This window comes from Pleurodeles waltl, chromosome 4_1, assembly GCF_031143425.1.
Source record: "Pleurodeles waltl isolate 20211129_DDA chromosome 4_1, aPleWal1.hap1.20221129, whole genome shotgun sequence".
NCBI lineage: Eukaryota > Metazoa > Chordata > Amphibia > Caudata > Salamandridae > Pleurodeles > Pleurodeles waltl.
The window spans coordinates 885,821,298-885,843,096 of NC_090442.1; the positions used below are offsets into that span (position 1 = coordinate 885,821,298).

The 21,799-nt window shown below is 46.3% G+C and overlaps 1 protein-coding gene across 3 annotated transcripts in view; it reads right to left on the bottom strand.

Annotated features, from left to right (window-relative positions):
• Nucleotides 1-4,743: 4,743 nt before the first annotated feature.
• TUBGCP6 (tubulin gamma complex component 6) overlaps nt 4,744-21,799 on the bottom strand; it is a 518,646-nt gene continuing 501,590 nt past the window's right edge. For all 3 annotated transcript variants that reach the window (XM_069229637.1, XM_069229636.1, XM_069229638.1), the window contains exon 26: nt 4,744-4,929. In XM_069229637.1, coding sequence (XP_069085738.1) covers nt 4,838-4,929 — 92 coding nt within the window. In that variant the 3' untranslated portion in view covers nt 4,744-4,837. The remainder of the gene's footprint in view (nt 4,930-21,799) is intronic.

A 21,799-nucleotide genomic window follows, 5' to 3' on the forward strand; every position in this document is an offset into this window, starting at 1 on the left:
AGTGGAAAGGTTAAAAGTGTGTCGGTGAAGAGTGCATGTCACCAACTAAAGCAACACTGGCATGATGTCAAGCATAGGACAAATGGAAATCACTGCCCATGTGGCATAGGCTGGTGCTACAGGGCACTCCTACGGGTGAAGATGAGCTTTTCTACATCTTCATCCTCTGATGTGTGTGTTGTCTCCTCTGCCCTTAATGGTGGTGGTGGGGTAGAAGGGGCCACACACACTTCAGTGGTTGGAGAAGGGGACACCAAATTCCCAGCAGCTGCCATCTGTGGTACTACATATGGCATCACTGCAGTAAGGAGGAGCTGATGATTATTGAGTATGGCAGCAACATCCCTGTAGTAGGCAGCCATGTCTGCACTGAGGGAGGCCAGTTCCCGGTGCAAGGAGTCCAGCTTGTTGTCATGCATGCAGCAGCGAGATTGGGAGTGCAGGTGTTGTCAACTCCCTCATGGCAGTGGTTAGGTCTCTCACACAGTTGGACTCCATGCAGTGGAGATTGTGTGACTTGTTTGGCTGCTGTCTGTTCAGTGGCCGTTATGATGCACATGTGCATACCCTCAAGGCTGGCTGCCATACTTTGCATCCCCACCCGCACCTCCTTGGCCAGCTCCCGCTGGACTCCCACTACTGTCCTCTCAAAGGTGGTCCCTGTGTCCTCGGAGTACTCAGCTGTGTTAGAGCTGGCAGGTCATACTACTGGGATGGTGGGTAGGGCCTGTGGGATGGCTGCTACATGAATGCTCCTCCTTGCGACTGAAGGTTGTGTCTGGAGGGTTCCCAGGACATCTTGGAGGGTTTCCTGGCTAATGGTTGTCAGCTGGTCATCAGTGTAGTCCAGGACAGGCAGATCCGCAGGAGAGCCATCATCCTCTGTAATGAGATATTGTACAATTAGTGTCTCTGCTTTGTGTTGTAGCAGTTGATTTGTGACGTCACTGACTTCCTATTGGTGCCACATTGTCATCTTGGTTCCCATACATTGTTCCTGTACTTAATGTTTGCAGTCTCTCAGGCCTATGCCCCACCTGCATGTCACATGTAGGGAAGGGCAGTTTGCGCAATTGTCTGCGTCACATCTTCTAGGTGTGGGTTCTGTCCTATTTGTGGCTTGCAACCTTCTTGTCCTCATCAACCCTCCCTATGCTTCCATTTGCATGGTGAGGCCTTGCAATGGTTATTGCTGTGCTGACACAATGCACTTGTTACCACTGCTAGTTCCTCATGTTGATGTTTGCGTATTTGTGCTACATTGAATTGCACTGATGGACCTGGCAGAGTTCCATTTCTTCTTGTGACTGTGCAGGTGTGTTCGCCTTCCTGTACACATATGTCCTCCCCCTCAATGCAATCGTCCTTGCACTATGATACCTGAGATGCTGCATGGTGGCATTGCAGCTAATGTGACACAGGGATAAACCCAGGGATGTCCAGCATGGGTATGAGATTACTGCTGTGTACATCATTATGTGTGTGACAGTGCCTTATGGTTATTGAGTCTATGGACATGACCACTTGACAGGAGATGCACTTGGATAGGGATTGATGGGAATTGATCACGGAGTCATACTAAACCCTCATTTCGAGTGTGTTTCTTCTATGGGCACCTAACTGCCATTTCCTAAATGACCAGCGCCAACAGCACATGTGGTAGTGGCAACTGTTGTCAATGGGGAATGCCCCTTGGGCCAATGGCCTGGCACTGGGCAGTTTCCTGCAGTTTACAGTCTGGCAATACCAGCTGTCCTGTGACACCAGACCAGTTTTACGTTCAACCCTACCCTCATGGTCTGTTTCAGCATTTCCACCAGCCTTGGCATGGCAGTGAACCCCCCATGCAGAGGTTGTTGGTGTTCTGTTGACGTGTGTCCCTGGGTGCCCCTGCACAGCCCATGCACCTGGCATGGGCAGTGTAGGGGGTCCCATGCCCTGGCTCTTTGCCCTTTCCACTGCCTGATTTGCAGGGCTGACATGCATTGTGTATAAGCTATGTGCCTCCCCCTTCTTGCACTTGACATTTTGGCATATTTTCCCCCATGCAACTTACCCTGCATATATGTTGTTTCGTGGTAGCCTGCACTGTCCTGTCCTGCAATACCAGTGACTATTTCTTCCGAGATGACCGCTGCAATCATCACATCCAGGTCCTCTTGTGGTATTGGACTCCCACCTCTGGTCTGCAGTGCTGCATTCCTATTCCTTAAAATTGTTTCTTTTGTGCTCCGCTTGCAGTCATGCCAGCGTTTCTTGGAGTCAGTGACAGTTCTCCTGACCTCTGCCACACTGTTAATCTTGTCCACTATCTGCAGCCAAATTGCCTCTCTCCTTCCAATGGCAATTTAGAGGTGATGAAGAGTTGATGTTGGTGCTACATCACCTCTCTCATCAGTATTTCATGCTCCTCTTCGCTGAAACAACACTTCCTCTTTTTCTTGTCTCTCCCATGGGTCTTGTCAATGTCCTCCTGGCTGGTTCCTGGTTGTCTGGGGTCTCTCCCGGCTTTGTGTGTCCATCTTGCCTCTCCTTTGCACTGTTTGCTCCATTAGCGTCTCTTTTTGACGCTATTGCGGGCAAAAATGGCGTATTTCCATTTTGTGACGTGTTTACATGTCGTAAAACGGATTAGAGTCTTTTTTCCTGTGTTAACGTCATTTTGCCTTATAACAAGGTGCAATGGGTAGCGTCAGGAAAAATTACTCTAACCTATTCTAAGCGCCACCCAGTATCCTGGTATAAATATGACACCCAGGTGGCGTTAAGAAATGGCACTAGTCAGGCTAAACTTTTTGACGCAAAACTGCACTAGCACAGGTTTGCATCAAAAAGTATAAATATGGGCCTCAATGACTTAACTTCAGACCAATGGTTTTTATATAGCAAAAATGTATTTTCTTAATTTATTTTTAGAACCACAAGATTCAAGTTGCAGGTAAGTACTTCAATAGAGTCTTATTATGGAACTGTGGAGTTCCTAATGACAAACTCCCAGACCATATACTCATTATGGCTACACTGAACTTACAATGTATAAGAATGGCCTTAAAGACAGTGTAGGGGCATATTGTTCATACAGCTATGCCCTCACCTGTGGTATAGTGCTCCCTGCCTCAGGGCTGTAAGGTCTGCTAGAGGGGTGACTTAGCTATGCCAAAGGCTGTGGTTTGTGGGCATTGGGGTGGGGGGGCATGTCGACTTTGCCTTTTTCTCCCCACCAGCACACACAGACTGCATAGGCAGTGAACATGTGCTTGGTGAGGGGTCCCCTAGGGTGGTATAATACATGCTGCAGCCCTTGAGGACATTCCCTGGCCACAGGGCCCTTGATACCATGGGTACCTTTTACAAGGGACTTAACTGTGTGCCAGGGGTGTGCCAATCATTGAAACAAAGGTACAGTTTTTGGGAAAGAACACCTACACCAACCAACTCTAAATGACGCAGGAGAACCAAGAGTTAGGTAAGGTACGTGAACCGCCAGTTTATGGCGGTTCACCCACTGCTTCAAACTCTAAATGACCCCCTTCAGTCTACAGGCCTATGAGAGTGTAGGTATGGAACAAAACCACAAATGAATCATCATGTTCAAATGTGTCTGAGGAAGCAGCTCTTTGAAAAAAAGTCGTTAACGTGGCAGGTCTATCTGGTGGCGCCACATACAGAATCTGCAATACATTTAGCATACAAGAATGGCACTGTTTGAGGTGGGATCAGGCTAATCATACCCCATGTCAAAGGTTGTGTCATGCATTTATGGTCAAACTTGCTAGAGGGATCTCGTGCATATGGTAGCACTAAAAGCTCAGGCTTGCACCTGAATGAAAGAAATGCAAAGGTTATACATGTCAGCTGCTGTAAACATGACCTGTATGGCTTAAAACAAACAAGCTGAAACACAGAGGTGATGTGGGACTAAATCCTGATGTGGGGCTAAATCCTGATTTGGGAGTATGGTAAGAGGACTTACATGGTAACAGCACTCAGTGCTCTGAATCAATAGCTTGGAAGCACCTCCATTAGAGGGACCAATGTGTAGAATATGAAAAAAGCAAAGAGATGGATATAAGGATAAAACAGGAGCCTCTAAGCAACTTTAAATCTTACAAGACAATGACAAAAACGGAGCATTGCAGAATAGGTGTCAAGTAGGCCTTAGGAGAAGGCAGAATTCTCAGATGCCTTCACCTGAAATCAGATGCTGAGCAGGCAAGTATGGTTGCCATGAACAGCAAGATGTAAGCAATGATGGAGCAAACTGCAGTGATCGGAGTAAGGTTTGTTTGAAATGGAGACAAGGCTGGAGCTCCAGTGGACTATTAGACAGAGAGGAAATCTAGAAACGTTTCTCAACTACCCAAAATCCTGAGCTACACCACTGCATCAACGTTTCAACTGCACCAAAAGGGAGAAATGGAATCTCTCAAGGGCACAGCCAAGGATGAAAACATCAGTTATTTATTAGTCTCATTTGAAATTGGATAATAGAACCTAAAGTGTTCCACTGAGTGTCTTCTCACAAAGGAATTGAAGGTGGGTGATACCAATAGACTGGTGGACCTCAAAATGCAACAGACTGGAAATAGAGGCCTGAGTGAATATGGGAAAATAAAATGATTGCTACAGCCATAAAACATCAGAAGACTGGAATAGTTTGACACTTACATGTAATTTATGATTTGAATCTTAAGAAGAGTGAATAACCTTTCTGTCAATACTTAAGCACATTTCTTTTTCTGAAAAAAAAAATGTCCACTTTATTTACAGTACACGCGAAAAATATACAACAGAGTGATTTACAGAGAAGTCTAGTCAGGACTGCATTAGAAAGGGTTCAGTTATCTTTGTAGTAGTTATTGAAGTTCATTCGGAGCAGAAAATCTTCCAGATGTGGTTGGTAGCCTCGATTTACAAGTTTAGTTACCACTGTTGAAACAGAAAATAACACTCAGTTGAGATATCTTAAGACTGGAAAGCAAATCTCTGCATTATGCATTCCTGACCTTTTAGTACAATGTAAACAAATGCTCTAATGTAATATCTCCAAAGAAGAAGCCTGTCTTGGCCCACGAATTGCTGGAATATCTTAGTTATTTAATATTTGCTTCATTCTTCTGAACTGCTCCCCATGTCTGGATATGTCTACCAATCGGTGAGTGGCTGCAAATGAAAGTATAAACTTAGGCAAGGAAATTTTACTTACTTGTAATCCTAATTCTGCATCACAGGTATTATCACTGAATGTGACAAAAGTAGACTACTCCCCCTTCTGCTAAGGTATCCCAGAACACTTAGGCCCAGATTTATTAAAAAAAAAAAAAAGTGGTGCATCACGGCAACAAAATTTGCAGCGCCGCGCCATTTTTGAAATGCAGGGTTGGCTGTATTTACGAAAATATGTTGCACCTCTGTGTTTCCCCCTGCGTTGGCGCTAAATTTAGCTGTCAACGCAGGCATCCTGGCACCATAGTGTGAGTCTGCGATGAGGGTTGTGATTGTTTATGTGCAGAAAGGTGTTATATATGGCGGTTTGGCACTTCTATGTGTGCTGCATCTTGCCAAATCCCCACTTTTGAATGATTGTTTATGTGCAGGAAGGGAGACCTCCCTGCACATAAACAATCATTCCTGGGCTTTTGTTCTTTTTATGTGTGCTGCAGAATGCAGCACACATAGGAAAAAGCGAAAACAAGGAGGAATAAAAGTATTCCTTCTTGTTGCGCCATGCTAACGCCACCCCTGGGGTGGCATTAGTTTTTGGCGTTGCCACAGATTCCCTATTTCTCGTAAATCTGAGGCAGTGTCAAAAGCAATGGTGTTGCGGTAGAACGCCCACAGCAACACCCATTGCACACCCCTCTACCGCAGCAAACTGCATTGGAGGGGCCCCTATTTACAAGAAGGCATTAAGGTTTTTATACATTCCCAGGCTTACACGTTTTTGTAATTGTAGAGAAGCATCAAACACCATGGGTGTTGGGTAGGACCACCCACCACAATGCGTATGGAGTTACTCCTTAGTGCGCAGAGTAAGCCAATGCAGTTAGGCAGATCGTGACAGAGCTAACACACTCTGCAGGACACACCATCGATCCCATCTTCACTACAGGAACCTCGACCACTTTCAGCCACACCACTAAACTCCAATGGACAGATCACTGATGCATCCACTTCACTTTCAACTTACCCACCATCACCAGACCCCAACTCCAGCCATTGCATAGAAAATGGACAAGATTAACCGACGATCAGCTCACCGCTGCCCTCGCCATACCCACCATCGCCCGCAACGATGACCCAAACACCTCAGCACGCACATTCCCCAAGTGGATCACCGACAGCGTCAACACCATTGCCCCCCTCAAAAAGAAACACCACCACCTACGCAGAGGGAGCCAGCTGGTTCACCCCCGAAATCCGGGAATCAAGATGCACCTGTCGCCGCCTTGAGAAAATCTGGAGAAACACTAAATCCCCAGAAGACCACAGCAACTTCAAAGCCGCCACCACCGCACACCACTAACTCATCAGAAACACCAGAAAGAAGGCTATCCAAGACAGGATCTCCTCACAAACCCACAATCTCCACTTGGACACCCCTCTCCAACGAAGATACACCGAAAACCATGAAGTCCATACACTCCGGGGCACCCACGGACCCATGCCCCCATCACAACTTCAACAGAGCTGCAGATACCATTGCCCCCAAGTTCTGCCTCACTATCAACTTCTCACTAGCTGCCACCACCTTACCCCACGACTGGAAACACACCGATATCAACCCACTCCTCAAGAAACATTTGGCTGTCCCCTCTGACCTAAAAAACCTCAGGCCAATCTCCCTACTTCCTTTTCCTGTGAAGGTCATTGAAAAAACAGTCAACAGCCAACTCACCACGTTTTTAGAAAGCCAGAACATCCTCAACATCTTCAAATCCGGATTCAGGTCAAACCACAGCACTGAAATGGCCCTCCTGTCCGCAACAGACGACATCCACTCCCTACTGGATAAGGGAGAGATGGCGGCACTCATCCTATTTAATCTCTCTGCAGCATTCAACAGTCTCCCATCGCGTCCTGAAAAGAAGACTCCACGAAGCCGGCATTAGCGACATGGCCCTCGACTGGATCCAATCCTTCCTGTCCGGCAGAACGCAATAAGTGAGACTCGCCCCCTTCCTCGCAGAACCCACCCCACCCCCTGCGGCGTGCCCCAAGGATCCTCCCTCAGCCCAACGCTGTTCAACATCTACATGGCCCCGCTAGCCACCGTCCTCAGAAGTTACGGAATAAACATCATCTCCTACGCCGACACCCAACTCATCCTCTCCAACAAACCGGACAAGGCCAGACACAACTTCCAAGAGGGACTGAAAGCAGTCGCTAACTGTATGAGAGATAGCTGCCTTCAACTCAACACAAACAAGACAGAGGTACTCATTCTGGGCCCTTAACCCAACGCATGGTGCAACTCCTGGTGGCCACCCACCCTCTGAAACCCACCAACCCCGCCAGACAAACCTGCAACCTCAGAATCATCCTGGACCCCGACCTCAGCATGAACCATCAGATCAACTCACTCATGTCCACCTACTTCCGCACTCTCTGTCTCTTACACAAGACCTCTTACGTTCTCCGACTGGTCTCTGGTGGGGAAGGGTTCGACTAGGAATGTTTGGAGGCAGCTGGTGGTGGTGGTAGAGTGGGGGATAGAGGGGGGTTTGGACTGGCCAGACCACTAGTTCCCTAATCCACAAGATCGATGGATCCCACGTCCCCTGCCACGCAGAAGATGAGCAGCATGCTTGGTATGGTAGCTGGATGACAGTAGATGTGGTTGGACGCCCCTTCCATAGCAAGGAAAGGGGCAAAGATTATACTGAAGAGTACAAGGGACCGTTGTGAGGCCCAAAGACCTGGCTGTAGCACAAGAATCCTTGAAGCACTTGAGCTCTGAGTCTGACTTGTCTCAAAAGAGATGAGTGCAATCAAAGGGCATGTCCATCCGATTGACTTGGACATTCTACGAAGAGCCAGCCGTCCTCAACCAGGCATGGCGACTCAGGGCCACCGTCAATGAAACCAATCTGCCGAGTGAGTCAGTCGTGACCAGGTCACATCGGATCATGAACTTTGCTGCGTCTCTCCCATCAGCAACTGCTTGAGAGTGTACAGCCTGGGCCTCCTCCAGGACTGGGGCAGCACTTGCGCAACCGTATCCCACAAGGTGGGGTAATAACGGCTCGAAAGGCAGGTGTTCATGGGCCGCACTGCAAGGCTTTTGGAAGAAAATATCTTCTTTCCGAGTGTGTCCAGCCTTTTGGATTCCCCATCAGTGGGTGCGGAAGAGAAAGTGCCCTGGGAGGTGGAGGCTTGGATAACAAGCTCTCAGGGGTGGGGTGTTGCATTAGAAAACTTGGGTTGACTGGAGAAGGGCAATGGCTGCGGACAATTACCCTGTTCACAGGAGCCCCTGCGCATCATATGGACCAGGTACCCAGTAGACATCTGTAAGGGCTTCATTAAACCAGAGAAGGGGTTCAGAGGATGAAGCTCCAGGTTGAAGGACCTCTGGCAGGAGATTAGTCCTGACTAACAAGGGAGGCAGCTCAAGATCTAGGATCTCAGCTGCTCTTCACACTACCAGTGAATATGAAACCCCCTCCTCCGTAGCCATGGTAGGGGGAGAAAGCACAACAGTATAGGGAGAAGTATCCAGTCCGCTGTCTTCACACAAGTCTGTACAACAGCACATAGGTGTTTTTCTTCCTGGAGCTGGTATTCTACAGGTTCCAGCGGCCCCTTCCACTCCTCACCATAACCTAGCCCATAAGAAAGGGGTTCAAGATACGACACAGGAAGCAATGCTCCTGCCCACGTCAGAGTCGTCATCATACGATGCCCATCCCAGCTTTAGTTTGGAGTCGGCAATGAGAACGGGGATGGTAGCGCTGGGAGCGTTGGGGTCGGGACCGGCTTCATGGAAGGTCAGGGTGTTAAGACCGACACCGGTCTGGATCCAGAATCGGATCCATGGGTGCCCCTCGTCACCGAGGCCGAAGCCGATGGCGAGAAACCCCAAGGGACCCCTTTCAACTCCACAGGGTCCGAAGACACTCCAGTTGAGTTGAGCTGCCCAAAAATGAGGAGAATAGCCTCATAAAATTCACGAACTTGGGCAAGGGTCGCTATGGCTCCTAGAAACTCAGGGAGGTGTGGAGCTGGACCAGGCACAGGTTCTTCAGAACGAGGCCTAGAGTGCTGGTGCTTCTTCGTCATGTCAGCCGACGGATAAGGAGAAGTCGAGGAATTTTTGCTCTTCTACTTGCGCGTCGACTTATCCTGAGGACTTGCAGTGGGAAGACTATGTATGATGGAGGACTCCGCAACTGCTCTCAGGACCTTCCTCTCGATCGGGATCTTGACTTGCGCAGAGTTGAGCATCAGGCTGCCCTATGCTTTAGAAATCCATGACCTGGCAATCGGGGCACGACTGAGTTGTGGTCGTGCTACAGGCACCAAAGACGCACGAGGTGTGGATCCGTCATGGATATATTGCCCGATGACAGGAGCCACAGGGCTTGAACCTGGTCTTCCTCGATGATATCCTTGACGCACCAGGAGTTAAACAACTCCAAAAAACTCAGACAAAAAGTAGAGAAAAAAAAAACAGTCAAAACTGAATGAAGGGTAGCCCTCTTTGGATCAGGGCTCACTGGTACAGAAAGAAAAGAACGGACGTCAGCACACCAGGGTGGTGCCTATATAAAACCTGCAATGTCATGTCTGGCACGGATGACGCCAACAATGGACAAGGAGCTGACCAACGACAACTAACTGCACGCAGGGATACTGCTCGAGGAAAATCTCCAGATTCACACTGATGAACTTCTAGAGAAAGTTGGGCAATAGTTCGATTGAGCTCTTGGAGAGTGTTTGCCATAAGTGAGTCTTTAAGACCCAATCGTTACGCTTCAGCCCTGCCTGTGAAGAAATACTGCTGTCACCACCATCATGCATTTGAAAAAAGTCTGGGGCTTTGGTTTCGGGAAAAACAGTTGAAACTTGTACTGAAAGTGTGAATTGCCCCAGTGAATATTGAGACATTTCCATTTTCTTGCTACTGGAATGTGGAAATAAGCATCCTGCAGGTCCCCTGCACACACCCAGTTGCTCTTCCTGAGCTAGAGAAATATTTATTGATAAGCCAAGCCTTCATAATGTTTGCTTTATGATTAATTTGTTTGTTAGCTGAAGGGATAGATTCTGGCATGGGAACATTTGCTGCAAATCTATTAATAGCTTTAGTAGATAGCTTTTGCTCTATTGCTCGCTTCTGTAGTAGCATAATATTTTCTTTCCATAGTAATTGAGGCTGATGTTTTGGAGTAAGCTTCAGAGAAACCAACAGCGAGGGACTTAAATTGGAGTGTGTATCCATTTTGGATTAACAGCAAAGTTCTAATGTTTGCCACTCTTTTAGATGGCTCAATGCACTCCTCCTCCCAAACCATTACCCCCATAGAGAAAAGATGGTGAGCATTAATTGTCAGTGTCAGGAGGGATGGTGGGATGAGGTTTGGAGACTCCTGCCTGTGCGAGACCCAAAACAAAGGCATAGAAAAGGGAAAGGCTTTCCCACTTAACTTTGCTGTTGGGGGTAAAACTTGCTCTAGGGTACAATGGAGTAGGAAACGAGGTGGGATTCTCCCCACACTTGAAGAGGACCCTCCATTTATTATCCCCACACTAAAGTCTGGTCCACTGGAATGAACTTCAGGAATGGTTTTGCTGGAGCCTTGAATTTGCACTGCTGCCTATGAGGTCTCTCCAGCCTCCATCTTATAGACCCCTTTGATTCAGGAAATCAAAAGTGAGTACAGGGTTGCCACCATCAGGTCTAGCACACACTGTGCATGCTACACACGGGTGTCGTCCATGTCCTTCGTGGATGGAGTGAATGGAGTGAAGGAGGCAGCTGCAGGGGACTGAAAAACTGATTTAAAACCGAAGAGAGGCCTGGCCAGTAGGGAATGGAAATGGTACTCCTCCATGGCACATGATGGGTAAAAGACCTACCTTGCTACTAGAATCTATTACGACCACACCTTTTAATCTTCTATAGCTTGTTGTGGTCAGGGCAGCCAGAAAAGGTGAGCTCAAACCACTGCAATGGGTCACATTCAGTATCACAATGAACCCTCAGCACACGCACAACTGTTACCATGCAGGAGACCTTTTTCATCCCAACACGGGCTGTTGTGCTGTCCATGAGGATCATCCAACACATTTGTGTGAAGGGAGAAATCTAACTTGTCCCACAAGGAACTGATGGAGCTTCCCGCAATGCACACCCCTATAGAAATTCTGATTAGTCAGTGGTAACTGCATGTTGCAGACTGGGCAGGTAGAAGGAACATCCCATTAAAGGATATAGAGCATGTGTCCACTATCGCAAGATCAGATTGAAACAATTGATGGTACAGAAGTTTGGGTTTTGATTTGCGTTCCAGGAGCAGGCCCCAGTATCTCACCATATGCAACAAGGAATGCATCTGAAGCATGGCATGGAGAACCACTCATATGCTGAACAACCTATGTTCCAGAAGCATCCAGTATCATTGAGATGGCACACTTTTGTTGTTCACATAGTCTAGCTGATAAGAGTGATACTCAGTGAAAGAGAGAAGGCCTTTCTATGCAAGGCTGAAGTTGAAGATTTCCCAGCACTGACTTTAGTTGCATCACTGAGAATACATATTTACAGAGGGCCCTTTGAGTCAGAGCTATGTTGGGCTCTTACTCCCCCCTTGACACTGTTCAAGTGAGTCAAGTCATGCAGGCAGAGATATCAATGGACCTTTTGCTGCTGAAAATGGGCAGCAAGATGTTTGGAAAATTCCACAGGGATAACACCAAAAAAGGTACAGCAGAGTTCTGTATTGGTAGTGTTGGCTTCCCACCATAAAGTACAAGTTACTTACCTTTGGTAACAATATATCTGGTAGAGACATATTCTGGTTGCAGATTCCTTACCTTTGAATTTCCTCTGGCGTCAGACTGGATTCAGAGATTTTTCTTTGAGCAGTACCTCTGTGTGCTGTCAAGTCTTATCAATTGAATCCGCGGGCGTCATTGGCGTCTTGTTCGCCGTGATGACGTCACGGTCGTATATAGGCGCCACCCCGGAGCACTGACATAATTTCAGTTTTTTTTCTGCACCAGCCTACGCGCAGATCCGGAGAAGAGCTACCTCAGTAATTTTTTGACTACGTCAATACTTTTGTCGAAGTTTTTGACAAGTTTGTGGATGAGTCGAGGGATGTCTCGCAAGACCGGATTCAAGCCCTGCGACTCCTGTCACCGAACTATGTCGGTGACAGATCCACACCTCGTGTGTCTTTGGTGCCTGGAGCGCGATCACAAACCAAAGTCCTGCTTCGAGTGTCAGGCCATGAACCTGAAAGTTTTGAGGGAGCGGTCCCTAAAGCTCATGGCAGCCTGACACTCGACTCCGCGCGCTCACGGTCTCGTTCAAGAGGAAGGTCTTGAGATCGGCCACGGAGTCACCACCACTCCTCGTCCTCCAAGTCATCGGGACATTGGGGTCACAAAAAGAAGTAAAAAAAGGACAAGTGTTCTTCGACTTCACCCCATCGCTCAGACACTGCGACGCGGGAAGAGCGTTGACACTCTAGGCCTCTGTCATCAAAGCCTTCATCTGGGTTGGCTCCGCTCTTCCCCCACTTATCGGGAGCCAGAGCCACCCCTGCCCAGCTTAAAGAGTTTCATGAGGCAATGTGCCTCATTTTTGGGCAGTCCGGCCCACCTTTGGCACCAATTTGCAAGAAGCAAGCTCAAGTAAGTAAAAAGAAGAAAACGTTTATTACTTGTCATCTTAGTTCTTCATTGTGGGATACCTGTCTGAAGATGATCACTTGAATAGTGACACTCACTAGGGATATCCCAGGCCAATTTTGAAAAAAATAAATGTTAAATTAATGTTGTTTCTGAACTGCGTTTTATAAAATACTGCTGTCCATCTAAAGCTCCATTTACAGACCTCTATTAGTTTTTTTCTTAATAAACACAAATAAAACTTATTATGCACTAATGAAAAAAGATGAGGGAAACAGGGCCAGATAGATGGTTGTATGAATATGTCTTCAGGGGCACCAGCAGCATCCCTATGCCATCATGCCCTCTATTTACTGCTGCTTTTTTTTACAGGGATTAAAGATCTCTGTACACTTAACCATCTTAAAACCACTACCGAGGAAAGGGGCATGTTATTTATGGCTTCACTGAAGGGGTCCATAATGGAAAACTAGGATTCTTTTGTTGGATAGATAAGTCTCCTAAAGGAAACAATCTACCTATGTGTATAAGTACAGTTGCTCCTTAGTAATTGAGTACCTGAACCAGAGTGTTCCTTTTGGAGGCTGATCAGATCAGGAGCCATTGTGATTCACACTGCAAATCTTAGAAATGTTACACTTTTTCTTGCTACTTGGATTTTAACGTACACCTTTTGAAGATCAATGGTGTAAATCCAATCTCTCTCATCTAGTTGGGGGTTAAATCTGGAGTAGACACACTTGCTTCCCTGTTTGGCTGGTACTGTTTCTATGGCATGCTTCTGTAGAAGAACACTATCTTCAGTCTGAAGAAGGTTCTTGTCATACTTGGTGGGGGGCTTTTTAGGTAAAATCACAGGCAGAGAATTCTTGAAACAAATGTGTCTCTGGTTATGGCTCTGCATTCTTCGAGATGATTTGTGATGCTCCCCTAATGACCACCTTCACCTCATCCTTCCAGAGTGGCATAAGGAGGAAGGGGAGGCAGGGGAACACCTTATTTTGATTGGGTAATGGACTTTTCTGCCACAGCAGATGAGGTTGGCCTCCTCTTCTGTGCGAGGTATTCCCGTTGCAGATTACCCTTGCTGATGTGGTTTGTACTATCACTAAGAGGTTTGAACCCTCTGCTGCTGTTGATGATGATGGTGGTACCAGTACCCTTTTTTCACAAGACTTCTTCCCCCCTGAACTGAAGATTTTTTTTCTTTTCTTCAAGACCCACTGCTTTATGTCCACTTCACCCATGTACAGATCAATTCAGGTCTTTGGATCAGCACCCAAGAAAATAGTATCCTGCTCAGGTGGCCAGTACCTGTTAGGAAGCCTTGGTGTGGTGCCATACTTGCCATTAAAGTCAAGAAAATATCCATTGCAAATTCCAGGAAACCAGCATTAAAGGCAGAAGGGGTCTTGAGTGGAACTTTAGCTGTCATGTAGAATGACTGAAATGGAGGCCTTAGGAGTCTCCATGGGAATGTTAAGCTTTATACCTGAAATGAAAGGTGGTAATATCATACCCTGGAGAAAATCTCTGTTGAACCTGAAGGTAAAACAGATATATAAGAAACTGTGTCCAAGTCAGATGTGGCTACCTCTTTGGAGATGTCCAATTAGAGAGAGAACTTGTCTTCTTCTAAAATGTGTCTCTTTTTTTTTTTTGACAAGGGAATATCCTTTGCAAGTTGCTGTGGCGTAGATCTTGTTGGAAGTTGAGACAAAGAACAATGCTACTGAAGAGCCAATATTGGAACTCTTGTTACAGTCTGTCTACGAAGCTGGAATCAGGCCAGCTGAAGGACACTACCTTTGAGAAGGGTTGGAAGACAACAAAATAATACTGTTCTGGGCAAATACCTCGAAGTCAAAGGTTTAGTTTATTTTTTGCAAAGGTGTCTGATGTGACATAAAAGTGTTTCTAGATGGTGAGTACTTGGAAGTCAAATGCTTGACAATGAAGGAAACCTTGATTAATGGATGTCTTCACTTTGACAAGGTCCTTCATGTTGTGCTCATCCTCGAAGACAAACGTATCGCAATGTTCCCCTTCATCAACGTTGGTGTCTTTAACATTATTTAACAACAAGGTGAGTGATAATCACTTAAAAAATATATATTTTTCTCCCCGTATCTTCTTTTTTTGGAGTTCTTCACATAGGGGACCTAATCAACAGAACAGTGGGTCCTTTCTTTTGTGCATGTTCCACTGCTGTCGCTCTGATTCTTCTGTGTCTTCTATGCATCTCACCACTTTCACCTCATGCAAATTCTCTCTCTGCCAGTGAGATCTCTTTTTCATATGTTTAAGTGACCACCACTGTGATTCAGGAAGGTAGATTACACAAAGCATTTGAGTCTTTCAGCCTTTTCCAGAGTACATCCATAGCATTGGAAAAGGAATGACACTCCTGAGATAAAATGCCTCTCTCAACTGAAAGAACAAGAGTTACTTACCTTTGGTAATGCTCTTTCTGGTAGAGATTCAATCGAGCAACAAACTCCTCTTTTGAATGTTCCCTGGGCATCACACTGTATCCAGAAAGTTTTCCATAGTACATCTGCACACCGGAAGATTGTGCCCTGTAGCTCCACACTGATGCCTTCCTGGTGGTGGGCAGGGCCTATATAGGCACCACTCCAGCGCACTGCCATCAGTTGCTTTCAAGAGTGTCCACACCCCTTGATGTGGAGGCATCAAAAGCAAACTGATAGCAGATTTGCAGATTTTAAGACTTGGGATCTTATTAATGTCCAATCACAGAACAGGGAAAATGGGAGGGTTGGTCAGGAATCTGTGGCTATATCGAGTCTCTACCAGAAACAGCGTTACTGAAGGTAAGTAACTTGTTCTTCTGACCGAGACCTTGTGCTGCAGATTCTTCTGCTTTTGAAGAGATATTGCAGTACCTGCGGGACAGAGCAGACAAATTGCCGTTCTTGGTGGACTTGGTGTTCCAGAAAATAGTGCTTCAGCAACATATCAAAGGACATCCACATAGGTACCTGTCAGAACCCTGGGACCTTGACTCTGTGTGCTAATGCAGTGTTAGGAGTTTTGTCCTGGTGGAATGAGCTTGCAGTCCTTCGGAAGGCTGCTTCTTTCCCAATGCAAAGTAGATCTTAATGCAGAACATGATCCAGCCTGAGATAGTCCCACTGTGGTGTAAGGATGGGCCTTGGCAGAACCTTGTGTGTCAAACCTTTTAAGAACCTCATCACAACAGGAGACTTGAATAAAAAAAAGGTTGGTCAGGCAAGCATAAAAAGGCACCTTTACTGTGCCCTCCATAATGCCTTACTTAGCCAAAAAGAGGGGAAACCAAACATCATCTGATAATTTGGCCTGTTCAGTATCAAGATGACGATCCCTACAGAGCACTCCCCTAATTCCTCAGAATGCACCAAATTGATTGAGCTGGTCAAAGGACACCTAGCTGAGAATCATATCCAAGAACTCAGCAGTGGAAATTTCTCATTGGTCGCCGCTCAGTATTCACACATGTAGGTGTAGACTGTGGAGGTCCAGATGCAGGACTCTGCCCTGTGGTGGACCAAGGTGTTCTTGCTGGAAAGGCAAACTGGTAGGAGGGCAAATGCACAGACTCAGCAGGCCAGGGAACCTCCAGGCCCAATCCAGTGATATCAGAATGGTCAGTGCCCAGTCCATCTTGGCCTTCCTCAGAAGTCGAGGCAAGGGAAGCAGCAGTGAAAACGCATTCTGAAGTCCTGTGCTCCACTACAGATAGAATGCATCCCATGGGGGCCCTCTTGGTGCTAACTCAAGCATGCAGTAATCAATATTGTGTTTTCCTAGGGTGGTGAAAAGATCCAGCAAGCGCATGCCCCACTGGTTGGTGATGTCCTGAGCAACTTATGGTCTGCAAGCTGATACCTACTGAGCTTGTTTGCCCTGGAATTTAGAGACCCTGTTAGATGACTGCCCACCAGGATCCCTCAGCAATGCAGCCATCTACAAAGGTGGTGTGCCTCCTGGCACAAGGTACCAGGTCCGCTACCTGACCCAGCTTGTTGCAGTACCAATGAAGGCCATGCAGGACCTATACAGACTATCTCTTGATGGTTGAGAGAACTTTCAGAGTCAGTAAGATGCCATTAAGTTCCATGAAGCTGATAAGGAGTCTTTGCTTCACTGGAGACCACAGACCACTGATTTCAACCTCTCCCAGATGACAATACATCCATTACTAGACTGTGATCTCTGGATGTGACATGCTGGTTTTTCACTTGCCACCACCAAAGATTCTGGACTGTCTACTTTCAAAGGGAGATAAAGTTCTACAGACAGCCGCGGTGTTACGCTCACTGGAAACAGTGCTTCCACTGCAAGGCCTATATTTGCCTGCAAGCACAAGGGGCCAATTTGATGCATGAGGCCAGCAGTCAATAATCCTCTGAACAGACTTCACCGAAACCCAGGATTGAGCCCCAAACATCAGGTTCCTATCTTGAATGTACTAGGCTTTTGCAGGTGCAGAAGGGCGTAGAGGGAATCTATTGCGTTGCCATCAGATGAGACTTGTGTGACTGACTGTGGCATGCCCGCCATGAGCAACCAGAATTCAAAGTATGGGAATACATGTATTCCTGACCTGCAAAGGTGGGCCGTGACCGCAGTCATCACCTTCTTAAACACCCGAAGGAAGAAAATGCTCTACGCAAGGTAGTATCTGTAGGACTGCAGGCTCTGTCCTTCAAATATAGGGTATACAATCCAATCCCCGAGCTCCAGAACCGAAATAATCTGGACCATAATGAACATTTTGAATTTGTCCTTCCATAAGATGGCGTTCAGCGGCAAAGATCTGAAATGGGCCCAAGCCCTCTGTCTTTCTTAGGCACCAGGAACTAGTGGAAATAACACCCTCACCCTTTTCCGATTCCATTACTCTCCCAGTGTCCTCTTCAGCTAGTAGAAACTTGACTTCCTTGCAACAGGATGGAGGCATGAACCGCTGAAACTAGAGAAGGAACAGGCGGGCTACAATGGGCAGCAGCAGTGATAGGAACAGTAGGGGATATCCTTTTTGAATAATCTGTAGCACACAGATTTGAACTGTGGAAAACAAAATCGTATCATGCCACATACAGGCTGTTCATGGTACTGCAAGGGGAAAGGAAAGCAGCTAGGATGCATTGCCGTTGTTGAGGAAATGGCAGAAGCTTGCGGACCTTGCTAGTGTCTGTGACGCTGACCACCACCACAATCTCTGGAGCCGCAAAAAGTCTGGGGCGGAAGCTAAGTTTATTTTGAGAGCTGCCATGGTCATTAGGCTGGGTAGTGAGAGTAACTGCCAAATTTTCTGGCTTGTTGGTTCAACTGGTAGGTGGTGAAAGCAAACCTAGGGAATAGGCCGTAACATGGCTGCCTTTAAAATTTTCTTTTTTTCCAAGAGTCCACCAAAAGGGATATCCACTACTAATGCCTGAATGTCACCAGAAACCACAGTAGCTCACATCAAGCCATGAAGCCTGTGCACAACATTGGTGCCTGTGGGATGGCCTACACAGTCTGTTGTATCAAGGCAAGCCCTCAGAACATATTTGGCAGTGTCTAGCATTGTTCGGGAAAAGGCTGTCCAGTTAGTGACAGACAGCAGGACCTCACTGAACTTATCCCAAAGAGCTTGTGTATAATGGTCCAGTAGACAGACAAACATTAAGGACTGGGGGTGCAAACTGGCAGAGACAAGAATATTTTGCTGAATAAACCAATGCAATTCAATTATCTATATGACGGCGCAGAAGGGAACCTGTTCAAGTTGACCTTGATTGTGGATTACCTGCACCACAAAACCTTCCGGTACTGACCTTTGTGAGGCCGGTTAGTTTTTCTTTACTGATGAGGTGTTGTTACATTAGAAATCCTGCTCAGTATGACAGGAGCCCCAAGTTTAGACATCTGGTATATGTGCTTGCCTGAGGAGCCACTGGGATGAGGCTACCATCTAAGTGTGTATGACTAAATGCCTCCGAGTCAGAATCCTCCCTAAACTATAATGATACTGTAGTCTGTGGTACCTCCGATGGCCTGGGGTAGCCAGCCTCTGGACCGGTGCATAGAGTTGCTCGCTTGAAGACCGGAGCACAGATGAAAGGAGGCAGCCTTGACTGCTCTTGGTGCACTGTATGTTTGTGGGTCACCTGTTAATAAATCATTCGTAGACCTTATTCTGGAGGATGGGTAACAAAGGCTGGTCACTCTGGACTAGCCACTGGAAGACTGACTGGGGGACTGGGAAGAAGTATAAAATCCACTATCTTTTTTTAAAGTTTATGTACACTTCGGCATCAGTATAACAAGGGAAGAGCAAGTTGTCCACACCCTCTTTGTTAGCATCATCAAACGGTATGTTATGACAACCTATACCGCATTTGAATCGGAGCCGAAAAGGGCCTCTACCCATTAACATTGCTAATCTCAAGGGAGAGACTGTGGTTCATCTTATGTTGGAGGCTCCACTTTGGTGATTTCAAACTGCAACATACGTGTATCAGGGGCCAACATCAGTTCAAGGCCAGAGTTTAAGGATAAGTGCTGCTGGAATTGGGACCGGCGTGATCTCTGGGACTAAAGTGGAATTGTGGGGCAGCAGAGGCACGGAACCAAGAGGAGGACCACTGAGGTTCGTTGCTGCTAAAGAAGGACTGGTGGCTCTGGCGGAATTGACTTGAAGCTCTGAAGCACGGCCTCTCAAAAGGCCCTTATCTGATGCTGGGAGGTGGAGGGGTCAATTATGGTTTAGGGAACCCAGGGCATGCCGAGACCAGCCTCAGACCTGGCTCTGCGTAAGAAAATGTTTGTACATTTAAGCCATTGGACTGCCAATTGCACAGCTTCTCTCCTGTTTCAGAGTGATGAAAGGAAGGCGAATCTCACTTGGCCGTCTTGCCCTTACAGTGCAACTTACTTGAAACCTAGGCACCACAAACAAAAGTCATGAGGATCTGTGACCAACATGTGATTCCCACACCTGCGGCATGGTTTAAAACCTGTCATTCTGGAGGGGTCTTGGGGAGTTGGGGGATGGAAGACATTTTCTCATGCACACTACCTACTGTTTAAAATATGACACTGGAAGAACCAACTAAGTTGGTAGCAAATTCCGAATCCAACCCAAAGGGCAAGAAAAGAAAGAAGCTGATGTCAGTATGCAGGGGTGGTGCCAATATGTGGCTCTGCACCATCACTTCCGGGGCAGGACAAGGCTGTCACAGACTCCAATGTTGCCGTCTGCAGGTGCATAAGAGTAACTGCAGTTGAAAATCCAGTCTGGTAATTATTTAAAGGTGAGTAATTTGCAGACATAAATATCTGCAGAGAAATATCACTCAGAAACTAATTGTATGTATGTGTTTTCCTTTGAAGCATTTTAAGGGTTAATTGGGTAATTTATTTGGCAAATTACTCTAGATAGGGGACAGTGTTATCTGTATTTTAAAGTGCCCAGTTTATAAATAAAACATTTTATAAAAAGTACTCTTAGATTCTGCACAAGTGTGGGACTATTCAAGTGCTTATGGCTATGAAATACAAATTACAAAAATGAATAAATAGCAAACAGTAAATGTATAAAAATACCTATGGCTCTGCTATAACTTAAACCCACCAGGTGCTTATGGCTATCAATGAAGCTTCAGTGACAGAAAAGTTATACTAGCCAAAAACGTCTACTGCCAATTATCTAAACACAGCTTCAGACCTGGCATATGACTCAAAGTAATACAATTATGTAAAAGTAAGGAGATTTCACCCTCTGGCCACTCCAGAGATCATGTGCACAAAAAATGGTTAAGATTCCTACACTGCATACACAGTGTTCCAGTTAATTTTATATTTATTCATAGTACCAATCTTAAAGCATGCCACAAAGGAGTTTCTTCTGTCTTAGGAAACTGTTCATAACCTGACTTCATGCCAGCCTCTAAAAGGTGAAAAGCTGCTTCGTGCGCTGCTGAATGGTTGCAGGAATCTGCTTCTGATTATGCAATACATTTCAATGTTTTCAGTGATCATAATATTCTTATTTGTTTTGTATTATAATTTTTAAATTATTGTATACTTTCTAATTGACATCACTAACAAAAAATCGTATTTGTGAATCCGATATCCAATATTATCAAAGCATGTTTTCCCAAAAATTCTAAATAACTTCTATACTAACATTTCAAATGGGCCCCATTTGAAGGAAAGTGACCCTTACTGACATAGTCTCCCCCTCCCACTTTTTGCCTGGTATTCAGTGCAATTTTGACAGAAAGTGCACTAGGTCATGCTAAAAAGATCCACTGTGCCCGATCTCTTTCCCTGAAACTGCACAATTCTTCCCCAACTGGCAATACCTTTGGCACCCCTGTAAGTCCCTAGTAAATGGTACCCTAGGTAACAAGGGCATGTGTACCAAAGAGAGACCCCAAGGGCTGCAGCATGCATTGTGCCACCCTCAGGGACCCCTCACCTAGCTCATGCAGGCTGCCATTTCAGGTGCGGCCAAAAGTGAAAATACAACATGGCACGTAGCCTGTGTGTCATGCCCACTAACAATGCATGCAATACATGTAAGTCACTTCTACAGAAGGCCTTCCAGCCGTAAGGCAGAGTGCATTATATTACATGTGTGGACATATCTGCAAAAGCAGGTATGACCCTTGTAGGAAAGTACCTTCTTTCTTGGCATGGTTACCCCCATTTTCTGCCTGATTATCAGTGTGTTTGACTGTATTCTATGCTCTCGCCTTCCTAAAATGGTAATTGTACCCTCTACTTCCCACAATTGGCATATTGGACTCCTGTGTAAGTCCCTAGAATACGGTAACTAGGTACCCAGGGCATTGGGGTTCCAGGGGTTCCCTATGGGCTGCAGCAGTTATTCTGTCACCCATAGGGAGCCCATGCAAAGGGTTCTGCAGGCCTGCCATTG